The sequence below is a fragment of the Typopeltis vanoorti genome, chromosome 19 (genome assembly GCF_054136105.1).
Source record: "Typopeltis vanoorti isolate ZY-2024b chromosome 19, IOZ_Tvanoo_1.0, whole genome shotgun sequence".
Classification (NCBI taxonomy): Eukaryota; Metazoa; Arthropoda; class Arachnida; order Uropygi; family Thelyphonidae; genus Typopeltis; species Typopeltis vanoorti.
Genome location: NC_143567.1, coordinates 56037064 through 56058980, shown reverse-complemented (window position 1 = coordinate 56058980; position 21917 = coordinate 56037064). Strand labels below are relative to the sequence as shown.

At 36.1% G+C, this 21917-nt stretch overlaps 1 protein-coding gene across 1 annotated transcript in view; it reads right to left on the bottom strand.

Annotated features, from left to right (window-relative positions):
- Nucleotides 1-18793, bottom strand: part of LOC150096139 (mitogen-activated protein kinase kinase kinase 4-like) — a 734047-nt gene extending 715254 nt beyond the window's left edge. The window contains exons 1-2 of the mRNA XM_090409620.1: nucleotides 18636-18793; nucleotides 8754-9270 (exon numbers count right to left, since the gene is read on the bottom strand). Coding sequence (XP_090265746.1) covers nucleotides 8754-9270; nucleotides 18636-18793 — 675 coding nt within the window. The remainder of the gene's footprint in view (nucleotides 1-8753; nucleotides 9271-18635) is intronic.
- Between the last annotated feature and the right edge of the window lie 3124 nt (nucleotides 18794-21917).

Here is a 21917-nt window from a genome sequence, read left to right as displayed (position 1 = left end):
TATGTATGTGCGTATGTATCCCATAATGCAGAGCACATCCCCTTTCAGGCATGTATACTGCAATGCATAATGGGAAGGGCCACTGCCTAGACAGGTTTCAACCTTTATTGAGGTTTCTTCGGTGGGAGCCAGACCTGGAGAGATACCCAGGTTGAAGTAATGTGGAAGTCATGTATATCTCATACACAAGTAGACAAAAGGTGCTTGACCTTCTTAATAAAAATCTCTGGATGCGAGAAAGATGTAGAAAGTTTTTTACCTTATGTGTAATATATGTTAAAGATACCAAGAAATTTTATATACTTGGTTTTAATCCTTTATTCCAAGTAAACAAAACAAGGTTTTGTGCATGAAGTGATATGAAGTCATTAGTCTCTATATACAAGTAGCTCAGATGTGAATATATTTCACGTGCAAACTTGGTTTTGCTTACTTGGGAAAAAGGATTAAAACCAAGTATATAAAATTTCTTGGTATCTTTATATATACAGTAGAACTCAGTTATAACGAATTCCACAGGACCGCATATATTTGTTCGTAATAACCGTTATTCGTTATATCCAAGAAGGTCATAATTTGAGCGAATTAAAAATGTTTTCAAATTTTTATCAGCATAGGTATATTGGGTAACATAAATACATATGTGCATACATACATATAAAGATATTTTTAAAACTTCACATTTTTACATAAAAATTCATCAAGTGCTTTGCTTTGCACAAGACGCACATTTCATACGTTTGAAATTGTTCCTTATACCAGAGATGCTTTAATGTGTCGCCTGAACTTACAGATCACGATTCCATAAATCTTGTTAAAATATGTAAAGCACTTTCTGCTTCACGCCAGGTAACGATTTTCTCATCATTACTATTTTCTTCCTCGGAGTCACTACTACTATTATCCTCTTCTGGTGTATGAGAGATTTGTTTTAAGATGTCAGCGTCTGTCGGTATACCCGAAGTTGCGACACCATTATCAATGTCTATAAAATTATCAATCTCTGCGCACGTTTCAAAATTGTTCAAGTTTCACGCTTTTAACCATGCAGATAACAGTAAGTTATCCTCTTCATCTTCTTCAGATTCGTACTCATATTCCGCAAGACCGGCTTTCTTAAAACAGTTTTGTATTGTAGACGATGACACCAAATTCCAAGCATCACTCATTAAACGTATTGCGTGAAGTACAGTGATCTTCGAGTCGTGAGCATAAGCATTTTCCGTGGATTTTTCTGTGTTCTATCGGTTCTAAGGCAAACAGACGACGAAAATGGGATTTAAAACATCTAATTACACCTTGATCAAGTGGTTGCAAGACAGATGTCACATTCGGTGGCAAAAAAACAAGTTTTACGTTTGTTAAATTAGCCACTACAGGATGGGCAGGACAGTTGTCTATCAATAACAAAATTTTCCGGTTTTCACTGCGAAGATTTTTATCCCACTTGCGAATTTCATTTTCGAAAATTGAAGATGTCATCCAGGCCTTCTTATTCACTGTATAATCAACGGGAAGTTTCTGTATGTTTTTAAAGCATCTAGGCTTTGCCAATTTTCCAATTACAAGAAGCTTTCTTTTATCGCTACCGGTCATGTTCGCACAAACTAAAACTGTGAGTCTATTTTTGATAAGTTTTCCGCCAATGCACTTTTCGTTTTTAAATTGAAAAGTTTTATCGGGCGTTAAATTATAAAAATCTGCTTCGTCTGCATTATAAATGTTGTTGTATCCATACCTTCATTTGATGTCCGGCCATACATTCTTGATCCGGTCAGAAACGTTTTTGTCAATGGACAACGCCTCGCCACTTACTTTTGCGTAAACAATATTGTTTCTGTTCTTAAAGCGATCAATCCACCCATTGCATTTAAAATCGCTATAACCAAGTTGAACAGCAAATTTTTTGGCTTGAACTTTCAAAATTGGTCTCCTAACAGGTAAGCCTGCGGTTCTTTGCACTTTAAACCACAAAAGAAGCGCCTCGTGAATCTCACTTTTATTACACTTTTTTAAATTTTTTACACTTCGATAAATTGTTTTCAAAAGCTTTCAGAGTCAGGTCACACGATTCTTCCAAATTGTTGATATTGTAGATGGGGACAAACCATACTTCTTTGTTACTGTCAGATTTGATTGGCCACTTTCCACCTCCCGTATAATTTCTACTTTTTCGGAAACCGATAAAATTTTCCGTTTGACTCCCGACATTTTTCCACAACCAGAAAATGCATACGTATGAAATGTCAGTAAAGGAAAGACTAATGTGTATTATTCGTTCGTTATTCCCGTGAAATGAATTCGTAATAAACATGAAATACATGCATTAAATCAAATGCAATTCAAATATACCTTCTAAATTATTTGTTATAAACGTGAATTTGCTGTAACCGTGATCGTTATAACCGAGTTCTACTATATATATATATTTTAATAAAAGGATAGTCATTAAATCCTTTTATTAAAATGTATCATAACAACTGAGTCAATGTTCCTGAAAGCATATAGGGTTTATATATATATATATATATATATATATATATATATATATATATATATATATATATATATATATATATATATATATATAAACCCCTATACCTCTGTGTGTGTGTGTATATATATATATACACAGAGGTATAGGGTTTTTTTCACAAGGAAACTTGGGTGAAAAAATTTAGTATGTCTATTTTAGAAAGCACTAAATAATGATCTGAAAAATTTTATTTCCTCTATAAACATGTACATCTCTTACATGCGGAGCCAGTTTTTAATTAGTAATGATATAATTAATTATATATCTTGTTCCTTTGCATTCCAAGTATATTTATTTATATTTGTTTTCTGAAAAAAGTATTAGTTATTTTAAAATGATTAAAAATACAGGTCTAATTGTTCTTGACCATTAATATTCATGCAAATTTCTCCACATTTGCATAAAACATTTGGGATTGGATTATAGCTTGATTCATTGTATCTTAATTTGCCTGAAAATAGTGAGGGAACAGTTTATATGGGGATGATTTTTTTTTGGTAGTGTATTTATGAGGAGAGAAGTGGGGAAGCTGAAAAGTTCTGATAAGCAACTAGAACAAAAATGATACTAAAGCAATTGATATAATCACAAGATAGAACATATGAGGATATAAGAATATAAATTATCTTCATAACTTTGTTACTAGTAACTGTACTCATAACTGCTTTGCAGCCTTCTTTTTTTGAGTTGATGTATATTTATTTCAATTTGTTTCATGATGACAGGAATGGAATCTTTAGTGATTTTTTTGTAAGTGTTAGTATCATTAATGATGTCTAGAAATGAATTTTATTATGGTAATCTGTTTTTTTTGTTTTGTTTTTTTAATTACAGTAATATCCCTTCTATTTGATGAATTTTATTATGGTAATCTGTTTTTTTTTTCTTTAATTACAGTAATATCCCTTCTATCAGATATTTGAAGGGAAGCTGTGTAGCTAGTGTTTCTCATGTTGTTTGAAGAATATACTGTCTGACCACAGATGCAAGAACTCTGGCTGGCACAATGCCAAGAAGAGTCAATTCAAGTTGAAGGGGAAAAAGAAAAGAATTAGGTGATGTTCAAATTCATCACCAACATGCGAAATATCGTACTTTATATGTAAAATTTTCCAATTGTTGTACAAGTAAAATAGTTACCACTTTAAAAAACTAGAATTTTCATAAAAGAAAAGCTAATTTTCTGACATATAATAATAAACACTCATCACTGATTACCCTATTACTGGAATGGATTCGCCATCTTCTGCCATGCACAGAAGTGTCGAGAGGTCTCACATCTGTGGTCGGACAGTACTGGTGTTTGTGTAGTTAAGTTGCATTGATTTTATGCTGTATATATTTGTGTTTCTTGTAAATTAAAGATTTTTATTTTAGTTATAAAGCATTTGAAGACTCAATCTCGTAATGGGTTAATGGTTTATTGTTATTATTATTATTCAGGCCTCCATGGAGTCAAAAGACTCATCGTGGGAGGTCCTTCTTAAGAACATAAAGTCTGTCAAGACTCATCGAGGGGAGGTCCCCCCCCTAAGAAACACAAAGTCTATCATACCACTCCTTAAACTCATTGACCGTTCCCGCTCTCACCACCCCATCAGGCAATGCATTCCACGGTTCAACCACCCTCCATGCAAAGAAACCACTCCTCACCATCTTGCTCACAGTTTCCTTTCATAACTTCCAGGGATGGCCTCTTGTCATCACTCTTTCCCGCTGTTCAACCAAGCGAAAGAACTCCCCAGTGTCAACCCTGTAACCGCCTCTCAACAGTTTAAAAGTCTCAATCATATCACCTCTCCTTCTTCTATCCACCAAACTCTGCAGTCCACATTCCCTCAGCCGATCCTCATAACCAAAATTGTACAGTCCTGAAACCATTTTTGTCATCCGTTTTGTACCCTTTCCACAGTTAATTTATCTCCCTTCAAATCCTGGGTACCAAATCTGAGAACAATAGTCTAAGTGTGGTCTGATCAGAGACATACAATGGAATGATAACCCTTCTATCTCTGCAGGTCAGTGTCCTTCTCATAATTGCAGCAATCCTCTGTGTTACCTTCACCACCTTTGCAATATGTCCCCAAAATTTCAGGTTTATATCAATCATTAACCCCAGATCTCTTGTCTCCCCTACATCCTCCAGTATAACTCCTCCCATAGAGTATGCAGCATCCCATCGATATTTCCCAAACCTCAAGACCTTACATTTTGCCACATTAAACTGACCCTCATTCACTTGCCCATCTATCTAGCTTATTCAAATCCTCTTGCAGGGTTACGACATCTGAACTATTACTAATAATCCTTCCCAGCTTTGCATCATCCGCAAACAGCTGAATATCCCCTTGCAATGTCATTAATATAAAGGTTAAACAATATAGGTCCTAGTACTGAGCCCTGTGGGACTCCACTTGCAACCCTCTGCCTCCTTGAAACTGCTCCACCATACACAACTCTCTGATACTATCAGACAGCCAATCCTGAATCCAGTTAAACAATCTGACATCCAGACCCATGTGCTGCAACTTAAATATCAGCTTACCATGTGACACCCTGTCAAATGCCTTCGCTAAGTCTAAGAAAACTGCAGTATATGCCTTTCCCTCATCTAATGTTCTTGTAACTTTATTATAAAAGGCTAGCATATTGCTAAAACAAGAGCACCCTTTCACAAATCCATGTTGACTCTCACAGATAACATTACCCTCATCTGCCCAATGCTGTATACGGTCCTTAACTACTTTCTCCAAGATCTTAACAACTACTGATGACACACAAACTGGCCTATAATTAGACACTTCCAGTCTGTTACCACCTGTATGCAATGGCACTATCTTACCTTCCTTCCATTCCCTGGGCACCTTTCCTGCAGCCAGACTTTCATTGAAAAGGCAGGTTAAAGGCACTGTCAGTTCCCTAGCACATTCTCTCAAAGCTCGTGGTGAAATACCATCCAGTCCCAAAGCTTTACTGACATCCAAAGTACTCAGTATCTGAAACACGCTCTCCTCCTGTACCTCTAAACCTCGAACCTGCCCTATCCTTCTAGCATTAAAACTGACTCCTCCAGGATGAAATACTTCAATAAAGTGTTCATTGAACAATTTCACTATGTCTTCTGCATCAGTCACTCTATTCCCATTTTTATCCCACAATATCATTCTTCCACAGTCATTTCTCCTCCTACTGGCCACATAGCTAAAACATTTCTTAGGATTTTCTTTGGATCTTAGGGTCAATCTCCTCTCATATTCCTGTTTCACCTTCCTTACCACACTAGTCACTCTTCTGGCCTGTGTCTTATAATCTTCATGCATCTTCTCTTCACCTGTCTCCTTATATCTCTTCCACAGCCTCTTTTTCGCATGCAATTCCTGTTTAATATTGTTTGTTATCCACTTTACTCCAAATTGTGTCCTCTTCTTCACTTGTGGTATACAACTTACCATTGCTGCTAACAAATATTCTTTCACAATTTCCCACGCACTAATGATATCTCGGCCTTCCAATTCCTCCCTCCATGAAACTTCCCGAAGTTGACTTCTAAGACTATTATAATCATTAATTACTGCATTAATTTAGAAGATAATATATTTATGTGAAACTCTGGAATATGAATCCCTATGAAAGTTGGATTTGTGGCTTAGTTTCAGGAATTTCCTTTTTATCTTGAAATTAAGAGTTAAACCACTCAGAGTGGAGGGAATAATTTAATAAGGATGCGATGCATTGTTACATACACCCAACACATACACAATAATAATAATAACAGCTTGTTTGAAAACACCATCTTTGCTAGACTGGAGGATCCAGGAACTCTACTTTATTAACTCCCAATGTATAAGCTGTAGTGAGAGAATCTATTAGGGGTTGCCACTCTTTCAGTGAGAGCCCTGGGGGGGGGGAGGTAGTACTTTACTGAGAAAGGAATGGAATTTTTCTGAATCTGGTAAAACCATATACACACTGAGGCAGATATCAGACTGATAAATTGCATGAAGTTTTTAACTTTTTACAAGTAATTAATTTATACAAACATATTTGATTAGAAACCACCATGCTTAACTTACTTTTTTAAAATTTGCTTTTTGCACATGTTATTTACTAAATTATCTCTTTATTACCATTTATTATTATCCTGAGTACTGCTGTAACGTTTGGCTTGGCACAGTATGACCTTTGCTGGCCTTGGGCCATTAAACCATAAACTAACTAACCCCCAAGGGCTAAATGTTTTAACTGTAGAGATTGGACATATTACTAGTTAGTTTACCAAACTCAGGATAATAATAAATGGTAATAAAGAGATAATTTAGTAAATAACATGTGCAAAACGCAAATTTTAAAAAATTAAGTTAAGTATGATGGTTTCTAATCAAATATGTTTGTATAAATTAATTACTTGTAAAAACTTAAAAACTTCATGCAATTTATCAGTCTGATATCTGCCTCAGTGTATATGGTTTTACCAGATTCAGAAAAATTCCATTCCTTTCTCAGTAAAGTGCTGGCACTCCACCACCGCAACATGACAAATGGTGAATGTATGCTGCATCGTTCACACATAGGCTGGTCAACAGCTCTCAATAAATAAGAATGAGTAAGATGACTGTGACCTAGTCTAGTAAGAACAGCTTCCTCTCTTCTGTTTCTACATTGACTAGATTGCCAATGATAATTTCTGGCTTAATCTCATGGAATTTATTTGTCAGTGCTTCCTGCTATCATGACTGCCATTCGTTAATTAGTGAAATCCATATTTCACTCGTTCCAACTATTTTTGGGTGAATAAACTAAATCAATGAAACAACAATTTATCTCCCTTATTTCTGATAATCCTGATAATAATCATAAAAAAACTGATTTCTTGGCTTATAATCAGTCCTAACCATGCCACCCTCCTGATGTGACTTCCCCACACCCTTTGTTCCATCTTTTCACACACACACACACACACACACACACTAGACCCAACTATTCCCATGCATTCCAGGATTCCATTCCTATGCTGACCATCCCCATACATGCATTTATTACTGTTTCCCTCTGTTCTCCTTATCCTGTGTCTTCCTCTCTCCCTGCTCAACTTGCATTCTTATTCTCATCTCTCATACTGCTCTCATCCCCATTGACAATCACTTTGGTCTCACCTGATCCATTCTCTTGCTCATTTACATCACCTCTAATCTCCACTGATACCTTGTTCACACCACTCACTACACTTCCTCCAGATGATTTACAAATCCAATCTTATATAATTCTATTTGTTCATCAAATACATTCCATATCAATAAAATGCTCCCCTTTTTCCTCACACAGCTCTGCTAGTATGCTATTCTTGATTTCTTGCCATCTCAACTCATCATTGTCATATCTGGTCAACATACCAACTACTCTTCCTACCACACTGTTGTTTGCTCTCATCAATAATCTCCTGATATCCATCCTCATATTCTCCCTATCATTCATTCCTACCACAACCACTATATCTCTTGCACTCTTACTTCTCATATCCAGAGCATTAATCATCCTGTTCATCCTCCCTGCTGGAAAATAGACTTTGTGCACCTTTCTTATCCACCACACCTTTTATAACAGAATCAGTTGCAATTTCTTTTTTCTCCACTATCATTCATTTTATTTTTTCACACTTTTTCTTTCATATCCATCATACATCTAATCTCATTCTGCATATGCCTCATCTCATTTCTCATTTTAATCATTTCATTCTTCAATTCTTGCATTCCAGCAATCATGCACTCTTTCATATCGGAAATCACTCCCAGTTGTGTTCCATCAGTCAAGCTTTCTTACATTCCTGCAGTGACACCTTCTTTCTCCAGTAGTCACCTCATTTTCAGGTTTTTGAGTTCTGACATTTCAAACCCTTCATGACTTTGCTGGGATGGGAAGTTAAATAATTATATGTAATTTTCTAGGCCTATTTCTTAAGACTAGCCATTCTTAACTGTGAAGCACATAACAGAAGAGAAAAAGATTTACAAGTGATTAATCTTTGGAAGCAAACACTTCAGTTATTAATTCTAACCATATATTGTTGACTGTGGATAAGTTACTAATTAAGAAGTAAGGAAAATCAAGTGGATGATTTGCATGAAGAGGAGGGAGGGGACAGACAAAGTTCGGAACACATAAGAATACTTCAATAAAGAATAAGAATCTTTTCTGTAGTTCAATGAATAATAAGAGATACCTGTTTACCATGGACCTCCAGAATTGATGGAGAAGAATCACTCAATTTTCCACTTTCCATTTTAAAATCTCGCTCTCTATTTCGAACTACATTGTGATATCTTTTCTTCCGTTTCAGTTGCAATTTATTTATGTTTGATGTCGTTTGAAATCTTTCAGTACTGTCAACTAAAGATAAACAAACAGAAGGTATTGGAGAAAGTGGACTGACTGGACTTGGACTATCCTGTCTGCAAAATTCAGGAAGATTGCCTGCAGAAAGAGAAATTTCTTTATTGAGATGTATTTTCCTTCCCATTAATGGAGAACTAAGCTGAAGAGCAGCAGCTTTGATAGTTTTTTTATTGTTTTCATTTTCTGTTTGCATTAATCCCTCTAAAGATAATGCACTGATTCCATGATCTAAGTACTTGCTGGAATAACGTGATGGACTTTGTCCATAATCAGATTCTAGTGAATGTAGAGGAGATTCAAAGGTGTATTTTTTACAACCCACAGCAGTAATTTGCTCTTCATCCCTGTTTAAAAAAAAAATAAAAAGAAAGCAATTACTGTCAATTCTAAGAAACATTTTTAAAATGTAATTCAATAAGGCCTTTAAAATAATAATTATTATTACTCAAGAGTTAGAATAAAACTACTTTTCTATTGCTGCAATATTCCAAAATATATATATATATATTGTTGTGTCCCAATTTATGATTATTATTCCAATTAGAGAAATTCTGCTTATCTATGTTCAACTATTATCTATGCACGAGATATCACCCAAAAATGCAAACATTTAAGTTATTTCTCCCCTTAGTGTCCCTAATATTTATATTACATTGCGCCTTTTGGGACATTTAGTTTGAGATATTAAATACAAAAACAAGGAGAAAGTACTAAAGTATGTCTGAATGTGAAACAATATTGCAGTCGTGACACTTTATCTCGTTTTATAACACATTAATTTCCCGCGTGATTAGGTTCGTACGTTTTTCAAGTGGTGCATTGGGCAGCAATTTCAGACAACTGTTTTATCCAATGAACAAAGGTTTATTAAACTCATTAGTATGGTACAATTCTATTTCTAATATAATTCAATTCAATACTAAGAAAACATTTACAAAATTAACATTAGCTTATCACAAGTTATTTGGCTATGATCCCATACGGGTATTACGATCATGCTGCCATAACAAATTCAACACATAAAATTATATGTGTAATCCCAGATCTAATTAACACCTTAGTTAACCCTATATTAGTCTGAATATACTACATGCTGTAGCACCTGGACATATGTGATCAACTCACTCTATTTAACTATTTAAAACTATGTAGATTAAATTATCCTTTTACTGTGTTAACTCATAACCTTGATATTTAAAACTTTTCTATACATTATAATACACATGCATAATTCTCAGGACACATGAATTACTTATATAATATTAATATTAACAAGTATATTTTCATTATAATCAGTCATGTACTAAAGTCTTAGTATAATTTTCCTTAGTCTCTTCAACAGTTCAATAATAGAATAATGATAACAATTACAGACGATTTTCAGTTAACACGAGATTTTACAGTACCTTTTTCTCTTGAGTTTTCTATATTGGCCTCTACCTTTTTTCCAATTGAACTATCCTGGTATGATCTCTCCTATAATCTGTTGCTCCTAAGTTCTTTTTGGCATTGAACTGTGCTTATGCGATCTTTACTTTCGTAGTTGAATTAATAAAACACACTTTAGAATCATCTATACCATGGCTGTGAAACTCACCACGTGGACACCGACTTCTTTACAGATTTCCTTTTTTCGTAGTTGTCACTGGACGATGAAACACATAGAATATACCTTCTTTCCTTTGGCTAAATGGCATTCCTCGTTTCTTACCATAGGAAATACGGAATCGAAATCCCGCTCGCTTTTGTTTCCTTGTTGTGACGACGGAGATAACTCCAATCCTGCCACTCAGGAAAACCATGTGAAACCTATACGAAGGAGCTCGTGAAGAAACTAACTGGGAAAAAGCCTCGTTGGGGGGGGGGGGGGGTTTCTAACCCTTTTATACCTTGACTCCTAACAGTACCTTCTTTAATTTCTTTTCTCCACCCCTTACTTGATTCGACTTCACCGACCAATTAGGGTGGTGTTTTTCTACCAAACATCCTTTGATCGGTGAGCCCGTGACGATGTCTCAAATCCAGGAATTGACCCTGAGCGATAGTCTATTGTTTTTTATTTTTGCTAGCCTCTAAATTAATCCCCTTTCCAAATTTTTAAGAATTTACTTAACATTTTAATCTCTTTAGCCTCTCACATACAATTTCTTATTACTAACTTTTCTGTTTTACTTAGCTAATTGTTTTATATCACAACTGTAATATTTTCCTTCTTTTATTATTTAGTTCTTCAAACACTTTTTTTTTTATATATTTTACTTGGATGCAAGAATATTTTTCTTTCTTTTAAATAATTCATCTATTAGCTTTTATACAGGGGTTTTATTTTATTTTCTCTTCATGTTACACCGTGATAGCTGGGAATTCTACATTCTTAAGGTATCAGGGTGTAACAAAGGTCCCCCCTTTAAACAAAAAATTTTTTATAAAAAATGCTTTTTTTGAAATGTTCCTCCTCTCATATATACGGGGTTCCCCTTTTTATTCTTTTTTGTACTTTCCTTCCCCCCTCCTTTTTTTTTTTGTATTCATTATCCATATACTCATAACTGATGTACTTAATTTCTTTGGTTTTTATTTCTCTTCCCTTTTCTAACCTTGCAGAAATTTACCTCTGATTTAACCTTAACTACTTTTGATTTCCTTTCACAGATTACCTCCTCGCGTGGTGATTCCTTCACTTTATTCACGTGGGATTCATGATTCCTCTCCTGAGGCTCATTTCTCTCTTCCTTACGCAACTCTGGAGTTTGCCCCTTCCTTGTAAATTGTCTCTTTCCCAATAAGTATATTTCTTTCCTCGTGTAATCACATTTAAAGTCATAAATTGACAGGAAATCTCTGCCTAGGATCAGCTCAATGTGTGAAAGAGAGGATCCTGGTAGGATCAAAAACTCCTGCCAAACACATAATTTGAACTCAGGCAGGTATAACTTTAGATTCACAGACCTAGAAGCACGAGTCATGGAAGTTGTGACACCTGTTGGTGTTTAAGGTGAGTGATATTATCTTTGGCATGAGGTTCTATTATCTTAAAGTAATCCTCAGATATGATGGAAGATTGAGCCCCAGTGTCCAGCAAAGCATTGCAGTATCTTCCATATGTACTGGCCTTCACTTCCATCTCATGAGGATGCTCCTTTCTTCCTTGTCCCTTTTTCCATACTCTGTTTGTATACGTATGTGAATCTGAATCTCTATCATGACCTCTACCAAAGCACTTCTTGTTGATGTAATAGTTTTGAGCAAAATGTCCCAGTTTTTTACAACTGAAACATCTTAGGGGCTCTCTACCACCTCTTTGGTCACTAGCTCTCCCTTGATTTTGAGGATTATTAGCTGTTGCTTGTTGTGGTATGACTTCTGACAGCCTCTGCATAACTGAATCTAATCTATCGAGAAGAGGGTCTTTGCAGACGCTCAACTTCCTCTTTAACTAACTTAGTGGTTTCCTCAGTTCTGCTATAATCAGGCTCTGGGGTTCTTACAGATAACGTTCCTAGTTGTTTCATCACCTCATCTAACTAATCCATAATGGGTTTTTGGAGTATTTCTATCTCTTGTTTTACAATAACCCTGATTTTATCTGAATCAATATAAGCCTCTGTCAAATTGTTTATCTCCTGCTTATTGTCTTTTTCTAGTCTCTCTCTTGTCTTAGATCGTTCTCTCCTCTCCTTACTCTCTTTAATATGTCCTTGCCCCTTTTCAGAATTGCCCTTCTCTTCAATTATGTTTATTGACCCATGAACATGTGCGGGATGGCGGTCTCTGAGTAATTGTTTACGTTCCTTTACAGCATCGTAACATTCTCTTAAATTGGATAATCTCTTATCGAATGCCGTTTCCTTTAACTCAGGTTTGACTCCCTGCCTGAATTGTTGGAAAATGGCCCAGTCCAAGTGAGGCTTTTCTTCACTAAGAACACTCAGGGTACTAGCTATCGTCAGTAACCTGTTATGGAACTCAGCCACACTTTCCTTTTCCTTCTGAGAGCACCTCTGGAGCTTCCATAAGTTAGGTCCCAAGCTTCCCAGTTTTGAGAACTCGGAAATTAGGATTGTCTTAAATCGGGAGTAATCCAGGGTTTCCTTGAGAATGGGAGAAGAATACAGGAAAGCTTTAGCCTTTCCCACCAGTTTACTTCGGAGTAAGACTAGCAACTGAAAATCAGTCCATCCTCCAACTCTTCTATATAACTAAAAAAATTTAGGACGTCATCAGTCTCCTCGCCCGAAAATTGTGGGAACACCTGCTGTGGATTAATATAACGAAAAAATTCTCTGTTGTCCATACCTAAACTACTGGAGGGTTCAGTCATACTTGCATCCAATTTACACTAATTTACTCTCTAAAATTCTCAACAAAACTTAACTAAACTTCTACCTCTCAGTTGTCTGATCTGCAACCAAAACCAACTTGTTGTGAATAGCTTGTAATTAATATTTAATTAGCTAAACTACATCCTGTCGGCTGCGCCATTTATGTTGAGTCCCAATTCACGATTATTATCCTAACTAGTGAAATTATGCTTATCTATGTTCAACTATTATCTATGCATGAGATATCACCCAAAAATACAAATATTTAAGTTATTTCTCCCCTTAGTGTCCCTAATATTTATATTATGCTGCGCCTTTTGGGACATTTAGTTTGAGATATTAAATACAAAAACAAGGAGAAAGTACTAAAGTATGTCTGAATGTGAAACAACATTGCAGTCGTGACACTTTATCTCGTTTCTTAACACATTAATTTCCTGCGTGATTAGGTTCGTACGTTTTTCAAGTGGTGCATTGGGCAGCAATTTCAGACAACTGTTTTATCAATGAACAAAGGTTTATTAAACTCATTAGCATGGTACAATTCAATTTCTAATATAATTCAATCCAATACTAAGAAAATATTTAAAAAATAACATTAGCTTATCACAAATAATTTGGCTATGATCCTATATGGGTATTGCTATCATGCCGCCATGACAAATTCAGCACATCCAATCATATGTATAATTCTAGATCTAATTAACACTTTAGTTATCCCTATATTACTCGGAATATACACTATATGCTGTAGCACATGGACATATATGATCAATTCACTCTATTTAACTATTTAAAACTATGTAGATTAAATTATCCTTTCACTGTACTAACACATAATTTTGACATTTAAAACTTTCCTATACGTTACAATACACGTGCATAAGTCCATCCTCAGGGTGTAACAATATACAATAGTGTAACCCATCACTAGTTATAATATTATAGTACTGTATATGCATCATAAAGTGATATTTCAAGTAGATCAACTACTGTTTACCTCATTTGTTTTCAAATGAGGTAACTGTAGGTCCAAGGAGATGTTGAAATGAATGTACATGGATGCTAGTATCAAAAATAAAGGAGAGGAGTTTTTGGTGATGGCAACTTGACTTGGCCAAAATTTATTGGCATCAGTGAGACGTGGTCAGCAGAAAATGATATAGTTATAAGGTTGAAATGTAAAGGAAAGAGTATTTTCAGGAAGGAGACAGGGGTGTGTTTTGTGTGTGTGTGTGTGTGTGTCGGGGGGGGGGGGGGGTGCTGATGATAGCTGAAGAACTTTAACAAACAAAATTAGAAGTTAAAGAGGATATTAGTCTTGGGTGAGATGGTTCATGTAAGCCAATCTGGTAGGCCAACAGGACAAAATATATTTGTTGGTTGCTGCTATAGACCAGATGGTCTGCAGGAAGATGCAAATTCCATGAGATGATTTCTTGAGATGATGGAATCATCTCAAGATGTGTGTACATCTGCATATCAAGTATTTTGTTATAGCATAGAAAGGCTTAAGAACTTTTTATTCAGTCTTGTAAATATTAACAGAAGTATGAGTTTACAATGGCCATGTCTCTATCTTGCATATACAGAACTTCTCTAGCCATAATACCCGAGTGAATAAATACTTTACATAATGCCTGTCCTGTAGAAACTTCATTCATAATTTTTATTGAGTTTTTATATTTTACACGGATATTTGTAAATAATGATGCAACGTCAAAATTGACCATAAATTCTCAAGCCTACAATACTATATTTTTAATTTATTTTGTAATTTATTTTATTTTAATTTATTTTATAAGAACAAGCATTTCCTGCATGTTCTTATGTTCTTTTAGGATGTTTGCTACAAAATTTTGCTAATAGAATTCAAACCATATGCAGTATCCACTACAGAAAGTAACAGAAAGGCGCGCACGCACACACACGCACGCGCGCGCGCGCGCACACACACACACACACACACACACACACACACACACACACACACAATCAGTTTTAAGAAGTATACAATTATGGCTTCTTAGCAAGGAGACTTCCAAAGAAAGATCAATAAAACAAAACCATCAGAAAAAAAATTATAGACCCTCTCATTTTGTAATGATTACTATTATTATCTGACCTCCATGGAGTCAAAGGACTCATCATGAGAAGAACATCCTCTCTCATGCAAACATCCTGAACTGTGCCTTCTTATTAAGAGTTTCTGCACTAACCATACTTTCAGGGAATGCATTCCACTCACTAATCACTCTCTATGTAAAGTATCTGCTTCTTACTCCCCTGCTCACACCCTTCTTACACAGCTTCCAGGGAATAGCCTCTTGTTCTACCTTGTCTCCTTCCACTCTACTCTATGAAAAACTACATATTAATATGGTAACAACCACTCACCAACTTATATTATTATTATGATGGTGATTCAGGCCTCCATGGAGTCAACAGATTCATCGTGAGAGGTATTTCCTAGAAAACACAAAGTCTGTCATACCACTCTTTGAACTCATTGACTGTTCATGCTTGCACCACTTTTATCAGGCAATGCATTCCATGGTTCAACCACTCCTCACCCTCTTGCTAACAGCTTCCTTTTGCAACTTGGTCCCTTGTCCTCGCTCCTTTCCCCCTGTTCCATCAAGCGAAAGAACTCCCCAGTATCAACCCTCTCAACAGTTTAAAAGTCTCAATCATATCATCTCTCCTTCTATCTACCAAATTCTGCAGTCCACATTCCCTCAGCCTGTCCTCATAACTGATTGTACAGTCCTGAAACCATCTTTGTTATCTGCCTCTGTACCCTTTCCATAGTTAATTTATCCCCTTCAAATCCTGGGGACCAAATTTTTAGAATAATAGTCCAAGTGTGGTCTGATCAGTGCTTTATACAATGGGATGGCCCCCTTGTCTCAATCATATCCCTTTTCCTTCTATTCATAGGGGTTGAAAGTTGCATTCCCTCAATCACTCCTCATACCTAACACTAATTACTCTCATTAGTGAACCTTCTTAGGACCCACTCCAATATATCCTCATTCCTTTGAAAACCCAGTGACCACATCTGCACACAGTAGTACATATGGACTGTATGGACTGATCAAAGCCTCATACAAAGGAAACATAACCGCTTTGATTCAGCATTTCAATATCCTCCTCATCATTGCCATAATCCATTGTGATGTTGTTACAATTTTACAAATGTGACCCCTCTCAACTTCAAATCTCTGTCCACCATCACTTCCAGATCTCTTCAATTTCTTTCAAAATTTCCTCATTAATTGAAACTCTGAATTCCAACTTTGTCTACCAAATTTGCAACATTAAACTGATAGCTCCACTCACCTGTCAACTCACATTCTACTGAGATCCTCCTGTAATGCCATATCTGCTCTACTTCTCATAGTTCTTCTCAACTTTGCATCATTGGCAAACAGCTGCATATCTCCAGTTCGGCTAATGTCATTAACGTACAAGTTAAACAATAATAGTTACAAAACAGATCCCTGTGGCACCAAACTGGTGACAAATCCTCTTAGGATACCAATCCTCCCTACACAATCTACTGATACCTATCTGACAGCAAATTAGCTATCCAACTCACTAATCTATTATCTAATCCTCTCTGTTTCAATTTAGCTAGTTTGTCATGTATCAAAGGTATTTTAAAAATCCAAGTATATCACAGTATATACATCTCCCTTATCCAGTGAATTACCTTCCCCTAATAAGCCCATGATGACCATCACAAAGAACACTGCTATTGTCAACCAATTCAAATTCCAAGTGCTCACCAATCTCTTTAACATCTTAAAAAAAAATCACACGCAGATTGGATTATAATCTGTAACCCCCTGTCTCATCCCCCTCCACTTGTGAAATGGAACAATTTTTCCCACCTTCCGCTCCTGGGATTTGTCCTGTTGTGAGACAGGTGGGCCAAAGGTGCCATTTATTTGCTAGAGCATTCCTTCAAGACACATGGCAATATATTGTTAAGTCCTACTGCTTTATTAACATCAGGTTTACTTCGTTTCTCATATATCTTCTACTCCTTCACCATCAGCTGCTCCTCTGCCATTTCCTTCTATCCTTCAGCTTCTCATGTTGCCTTCATGAGGATGAAATACGGTGACAACTCCTCACTGAATACTCTGCATCAATTGCCAATCTCCCAGTGTCATCAACTAGCATCACTCTTCCACAGTCATTTTTTCTTCTACTTGCCACATATAAAAAAAAATCACTATGATTTTTCTTAGCCTGATTGGCTAATTCCTTCTCATATGGCACTTTTGCTGCCTTTATCAAGTAAGTCACCTTCCTGGCCTGTTCTTTGTACTCTTCATGCAAATGATTATTACACATTCATCTTGTGTTGTCTCCACTGTGTCTTCTTTTTCTTCCAGATTAAATGCTTAATCTCTTCATTCACCCCATTTTACTCCAATGTTATTTAAACTTTTCACCTTCGGAATATACTCAGACATTACTGCTGTTGAATAACTCCTCATCAATATCCAAGCACCATCTGTTCTTTCCACTCAACATCTATTTCCATGTTATAGCTCTGCAATCCAGGTGACTTCGTGGTCACTCTCTCACTCACCAACTGGGGAAAAAATTAGACAATCACAATAACATCCTTTGATGACATAACCAGATATAAGATGCGTGCCCTCTATTATATACCACCTAATATTGTTGTCCCTTAAGAACTCAAAAAACTCATTTTCCTTATTTGCCGATGCTACCTCTTCATTCCAATCAATATTGCCATAAATTAATTCACCCATAATGCTCACCCTTTACTTGCTCACTAATCCTAGTTGCCTATACATTTGTCTCCACATTTGCCTCTGTAGCAACACCCAACCAAATATCTGAATTCTATCAACTTACATCTTACACCATATTGCTTCAAAACCACTTCCACTTTTTTCCCCTTGTATCTCAATCTTATGGAAATAATTCCCTTGCTATTAGTGGCACTCCCCTCCCTTCTTACCTTTCCAATCCTCACAAAAAAAAAAAAAAAAAAAAAAAAAAAAAAAAAATACATCCTTCCAAGCCCAGTCGAGATATCATTCTCATCCAACCATGTTTCACTTATTCCAAGTATTTTCAGACAAATAAACTCAATCAATGGAATAATTTCATCACCCTTATTTCTGATACACTTGCCATTCGTAAATAAGCATAACAATTAATTTCTTGTTAATAGTTCTTAACACTTGTCTCTTGCTTGTCACCTACTGGTTGCACCTATTCTACAACTCTCCATCTCCACCACTCAATCCACCAACTACTCCTCACATATTCTAGGCCATTTCATTTCTATGTTGGCCATCCTCAATACATGCATTCATTTCGGAATCTGTTCTTCTTACGCTTTGTTTCCCTGACACATTCCATTTTCCTGTTCAATATGCATTCCTGTTGTCCCATTCTCATCTCCACTCACAATCACATAGGTCTCACCTGGCCCATTCCCTTGCTCATTTACATCATCTCTGATTTCTGCTGATACTTTGTTCATATCACTCATTACAATCTAATAGACAAGCTTAGGTGTCAAACATGATAACTTATTTTAATGATACCAATAACACCAAACAAACTATTTTATTTTAAAAAAGATGTTTATTAACTGGCTTATTATTTATTATTATTATTACATGACACCTCCAAGGAGTTCAAAGACTCATTGAGGGAGGGCACCCCTACTCTACAACTCTCCGTCTCCTCTACTCAAATCCACCAACTACAATGAACCGCAACTACCATCATCATCTACGCAAATGCTATCTACCGCCCACTACCACTAGTATTTTCAAAGACAATCACAAACATCTATTCCCACAGCAGGATTCAAACCCACAGCCTTTTGGCTGGAGAGCAGATGCACTAACCACTTGGCCAACCAGGCTAGGTAATGTTTTGCTGAATTTCAAATCAGCATCTTCAGAGCATAAAGCAGCATGCCATAGTTTCCATGAAACAATGAGTAAGTGAAACAATTCAAACTGATGGACAAAATATCTAAAGTCCTAATTTGGAGCCCTGTAATGTTGTAAAAAAATTAATAAACATCTTTTTTATATATATAAAATAGTTCATTTGGTATTGTTAATACTGTAAAAATAAGTTATCACTCCTTACATATCCTTCCAACACCAGCCTTTCTAGAAGACTCAACTCAAAACCATTCAGATGCAGTCCATCACTCTTATACAGTTCAACTCGTCCCTGAATTATTATTATTATTATCACAAATCTCCATGCAATTAAGAGATTCATCATGGGAGTTTCACTAAGCAAGCAAGAGATGTATCATATTAAACTTTAACCAACTAATCAGCCACAGTGGATGAAATATATCAAGTTTTGATATATTTCAAATGAAATATTATTATTATTACGGGCAACTCTAGGGAGTCCTTAGACTCATCGAGGGAGGCCCCAAATCATCACAACTATTCGACATTCACATAGTATCTATCCTACCTCGCCTTAAACTCATTCACTGCCACAGCACCCACCACAGACTCTGGCAGCCCATTCCATTTATTCACCACTCTAAAAGTAAAGAACCTAGCTCTAACACCTTTACTAACCAGACTCTTGCCCAGCTTCCATGGATGTCTCCTAATCCTCCCACAACCAGCCCTGTTCTCAAAAATATCTTCTGAATTAATTTTATAGAAACCCTTCAGTAATTTGAATGTCTCAATCATATCTCCCCTCCTATCAACCAATTTCTGCAACCCACAAATCCACAACATGTTCTCATAAGGTTCATTCCACAGACCTGCTATCATCTTGGTCACTCGCCTCTGGATCCTCTCAACCTCCTGCCCATCAAGAAGAAACCTAGGTGACCAAATCTGGGCACACTAGTCGAGATGGGGTCTTATCAAGGCTCGATACAGAGGAACAATAACATGCTTGTCTCTGTTCGTCAACATATTCTTCAGCAGCCAAGCGATTTGATGAGCTGATTTGGACACTTTTGCAATGTGCCCTCTAAACTTCAACTCCTTATCCACCAACACTCCTAAATCTCTTGCCTCATCAATTTCCTGGAGTACAGTTCCACCAATGTAGTAAACTGCTGCTAATCTTTTCACCCCAAAATGTATAACCTTACATTTTGCCACATTAAATTGACATCCATTCTCCTTAGCCCAAACCTCCAATCTATCCAAATCATCTTGCAAAATTTTGACATCATATGCATTCACTATTGCCCTACCCAACTTTGCATCATCCACAAACAAATGAACTGTTCCTCTCAGATCCTTTCCTATATCATTAATGAACATATTAAACAGCAGTGGTCTAAGAACAGATCCTTGTGGCACACCACTAGTCACCGTCTTGTGGACTCTACTCCTGAATAAACCACTCTCTGATATCTCTCCATCAACCACCCTCCTATCCATCTCACCAACCCTGTATCCATCCCCATATGCTGCTTTTACTGATTAGAATTCCATGTGGTATCCTGTCAAAGGCCTTAGCAAGGTCCAGTAGAATCACTGTAAACCCATTACCCTTATCCAGTTCAGCCGTCACTGTGTTATAATACATAAACAAGTTACTGAGGCATGACCTACCCTTCACAAAACCATGCTGTCCCCAATACAGTATCCCATTTTCATCTATCCAATCTTGTATTTTCCTCTTGACTATTTTCTCCAAGACCTTGATAACGATTACTGTTATGCTGATTGGCTGGTAATTTTCAACAGCAGCCTTGGAACTGTTGAATTCTGATTATGTAGAGATTAAAGTAATTATTATTTGCTTCAGAATCCAACATGATCTTCCATCACAAAGGCTAGACTTGTAAATATTATTTAATGTAAACAACTTATTTTACAATTTAATATTCATATAACTACCTTTAATTTTATCTAATATTTAATTATTTAATCAAGAATATATGTATTAATAGTAGAAAAACTCTGTGTTAAAATATTATCAAGCTATTTAGCTTATTTCTATGTTAATATAGAATTTATATTTGATAATTTAACTGTGCATTAATTGAAATGTAAATATTCTTATTTTGTTCCTGTTCGTAGAAGTTTAGCATTATGCAATACCTCAATTTTATTATATTTTGTTTGGTTGTCATGGAAACATATGTAAGTGAGCGAGCACGTTTTTGGAACACCACGTGAGAAGGTTTATTGAAAAGAGTTTTAGAAAGAACAATTTAGGCGGGAAGAAGGGATATAAAAATCGAGGAATGCTGGAAAAGAGAGAGCATTAGAGATTTATAATAGAGAGATTGGCATGAGGTTGGAATCGGAGCATTTGGGAATCACAATGCGATAATAGTGAGTCGGCAAGTCACTCAAGCAGCTAATAAAGTCTACTAGTCGAGAGGCGGTTAGCTAATAAATTGTAGAATAACAATTATAGCTACGGAAGACAGCTGAGTGACTACTAAATAGACTAGCGATATTTGAGTTGAGATTTAATTTCAGGGCCGACCTGTCAAGGACACACAGAATCTTGAAATAAAGCACGGAGTTTCTAGAATAGTAGAGGCTGTAAAGTTGAAGTTTACCGTTAGCTGTGCTTAGAATTATAGTGACTAAAGAATTAGTCGAATGCCGGAGGAATGAACAACTGTGCATATAAAACCTAAAGTTAAGGAA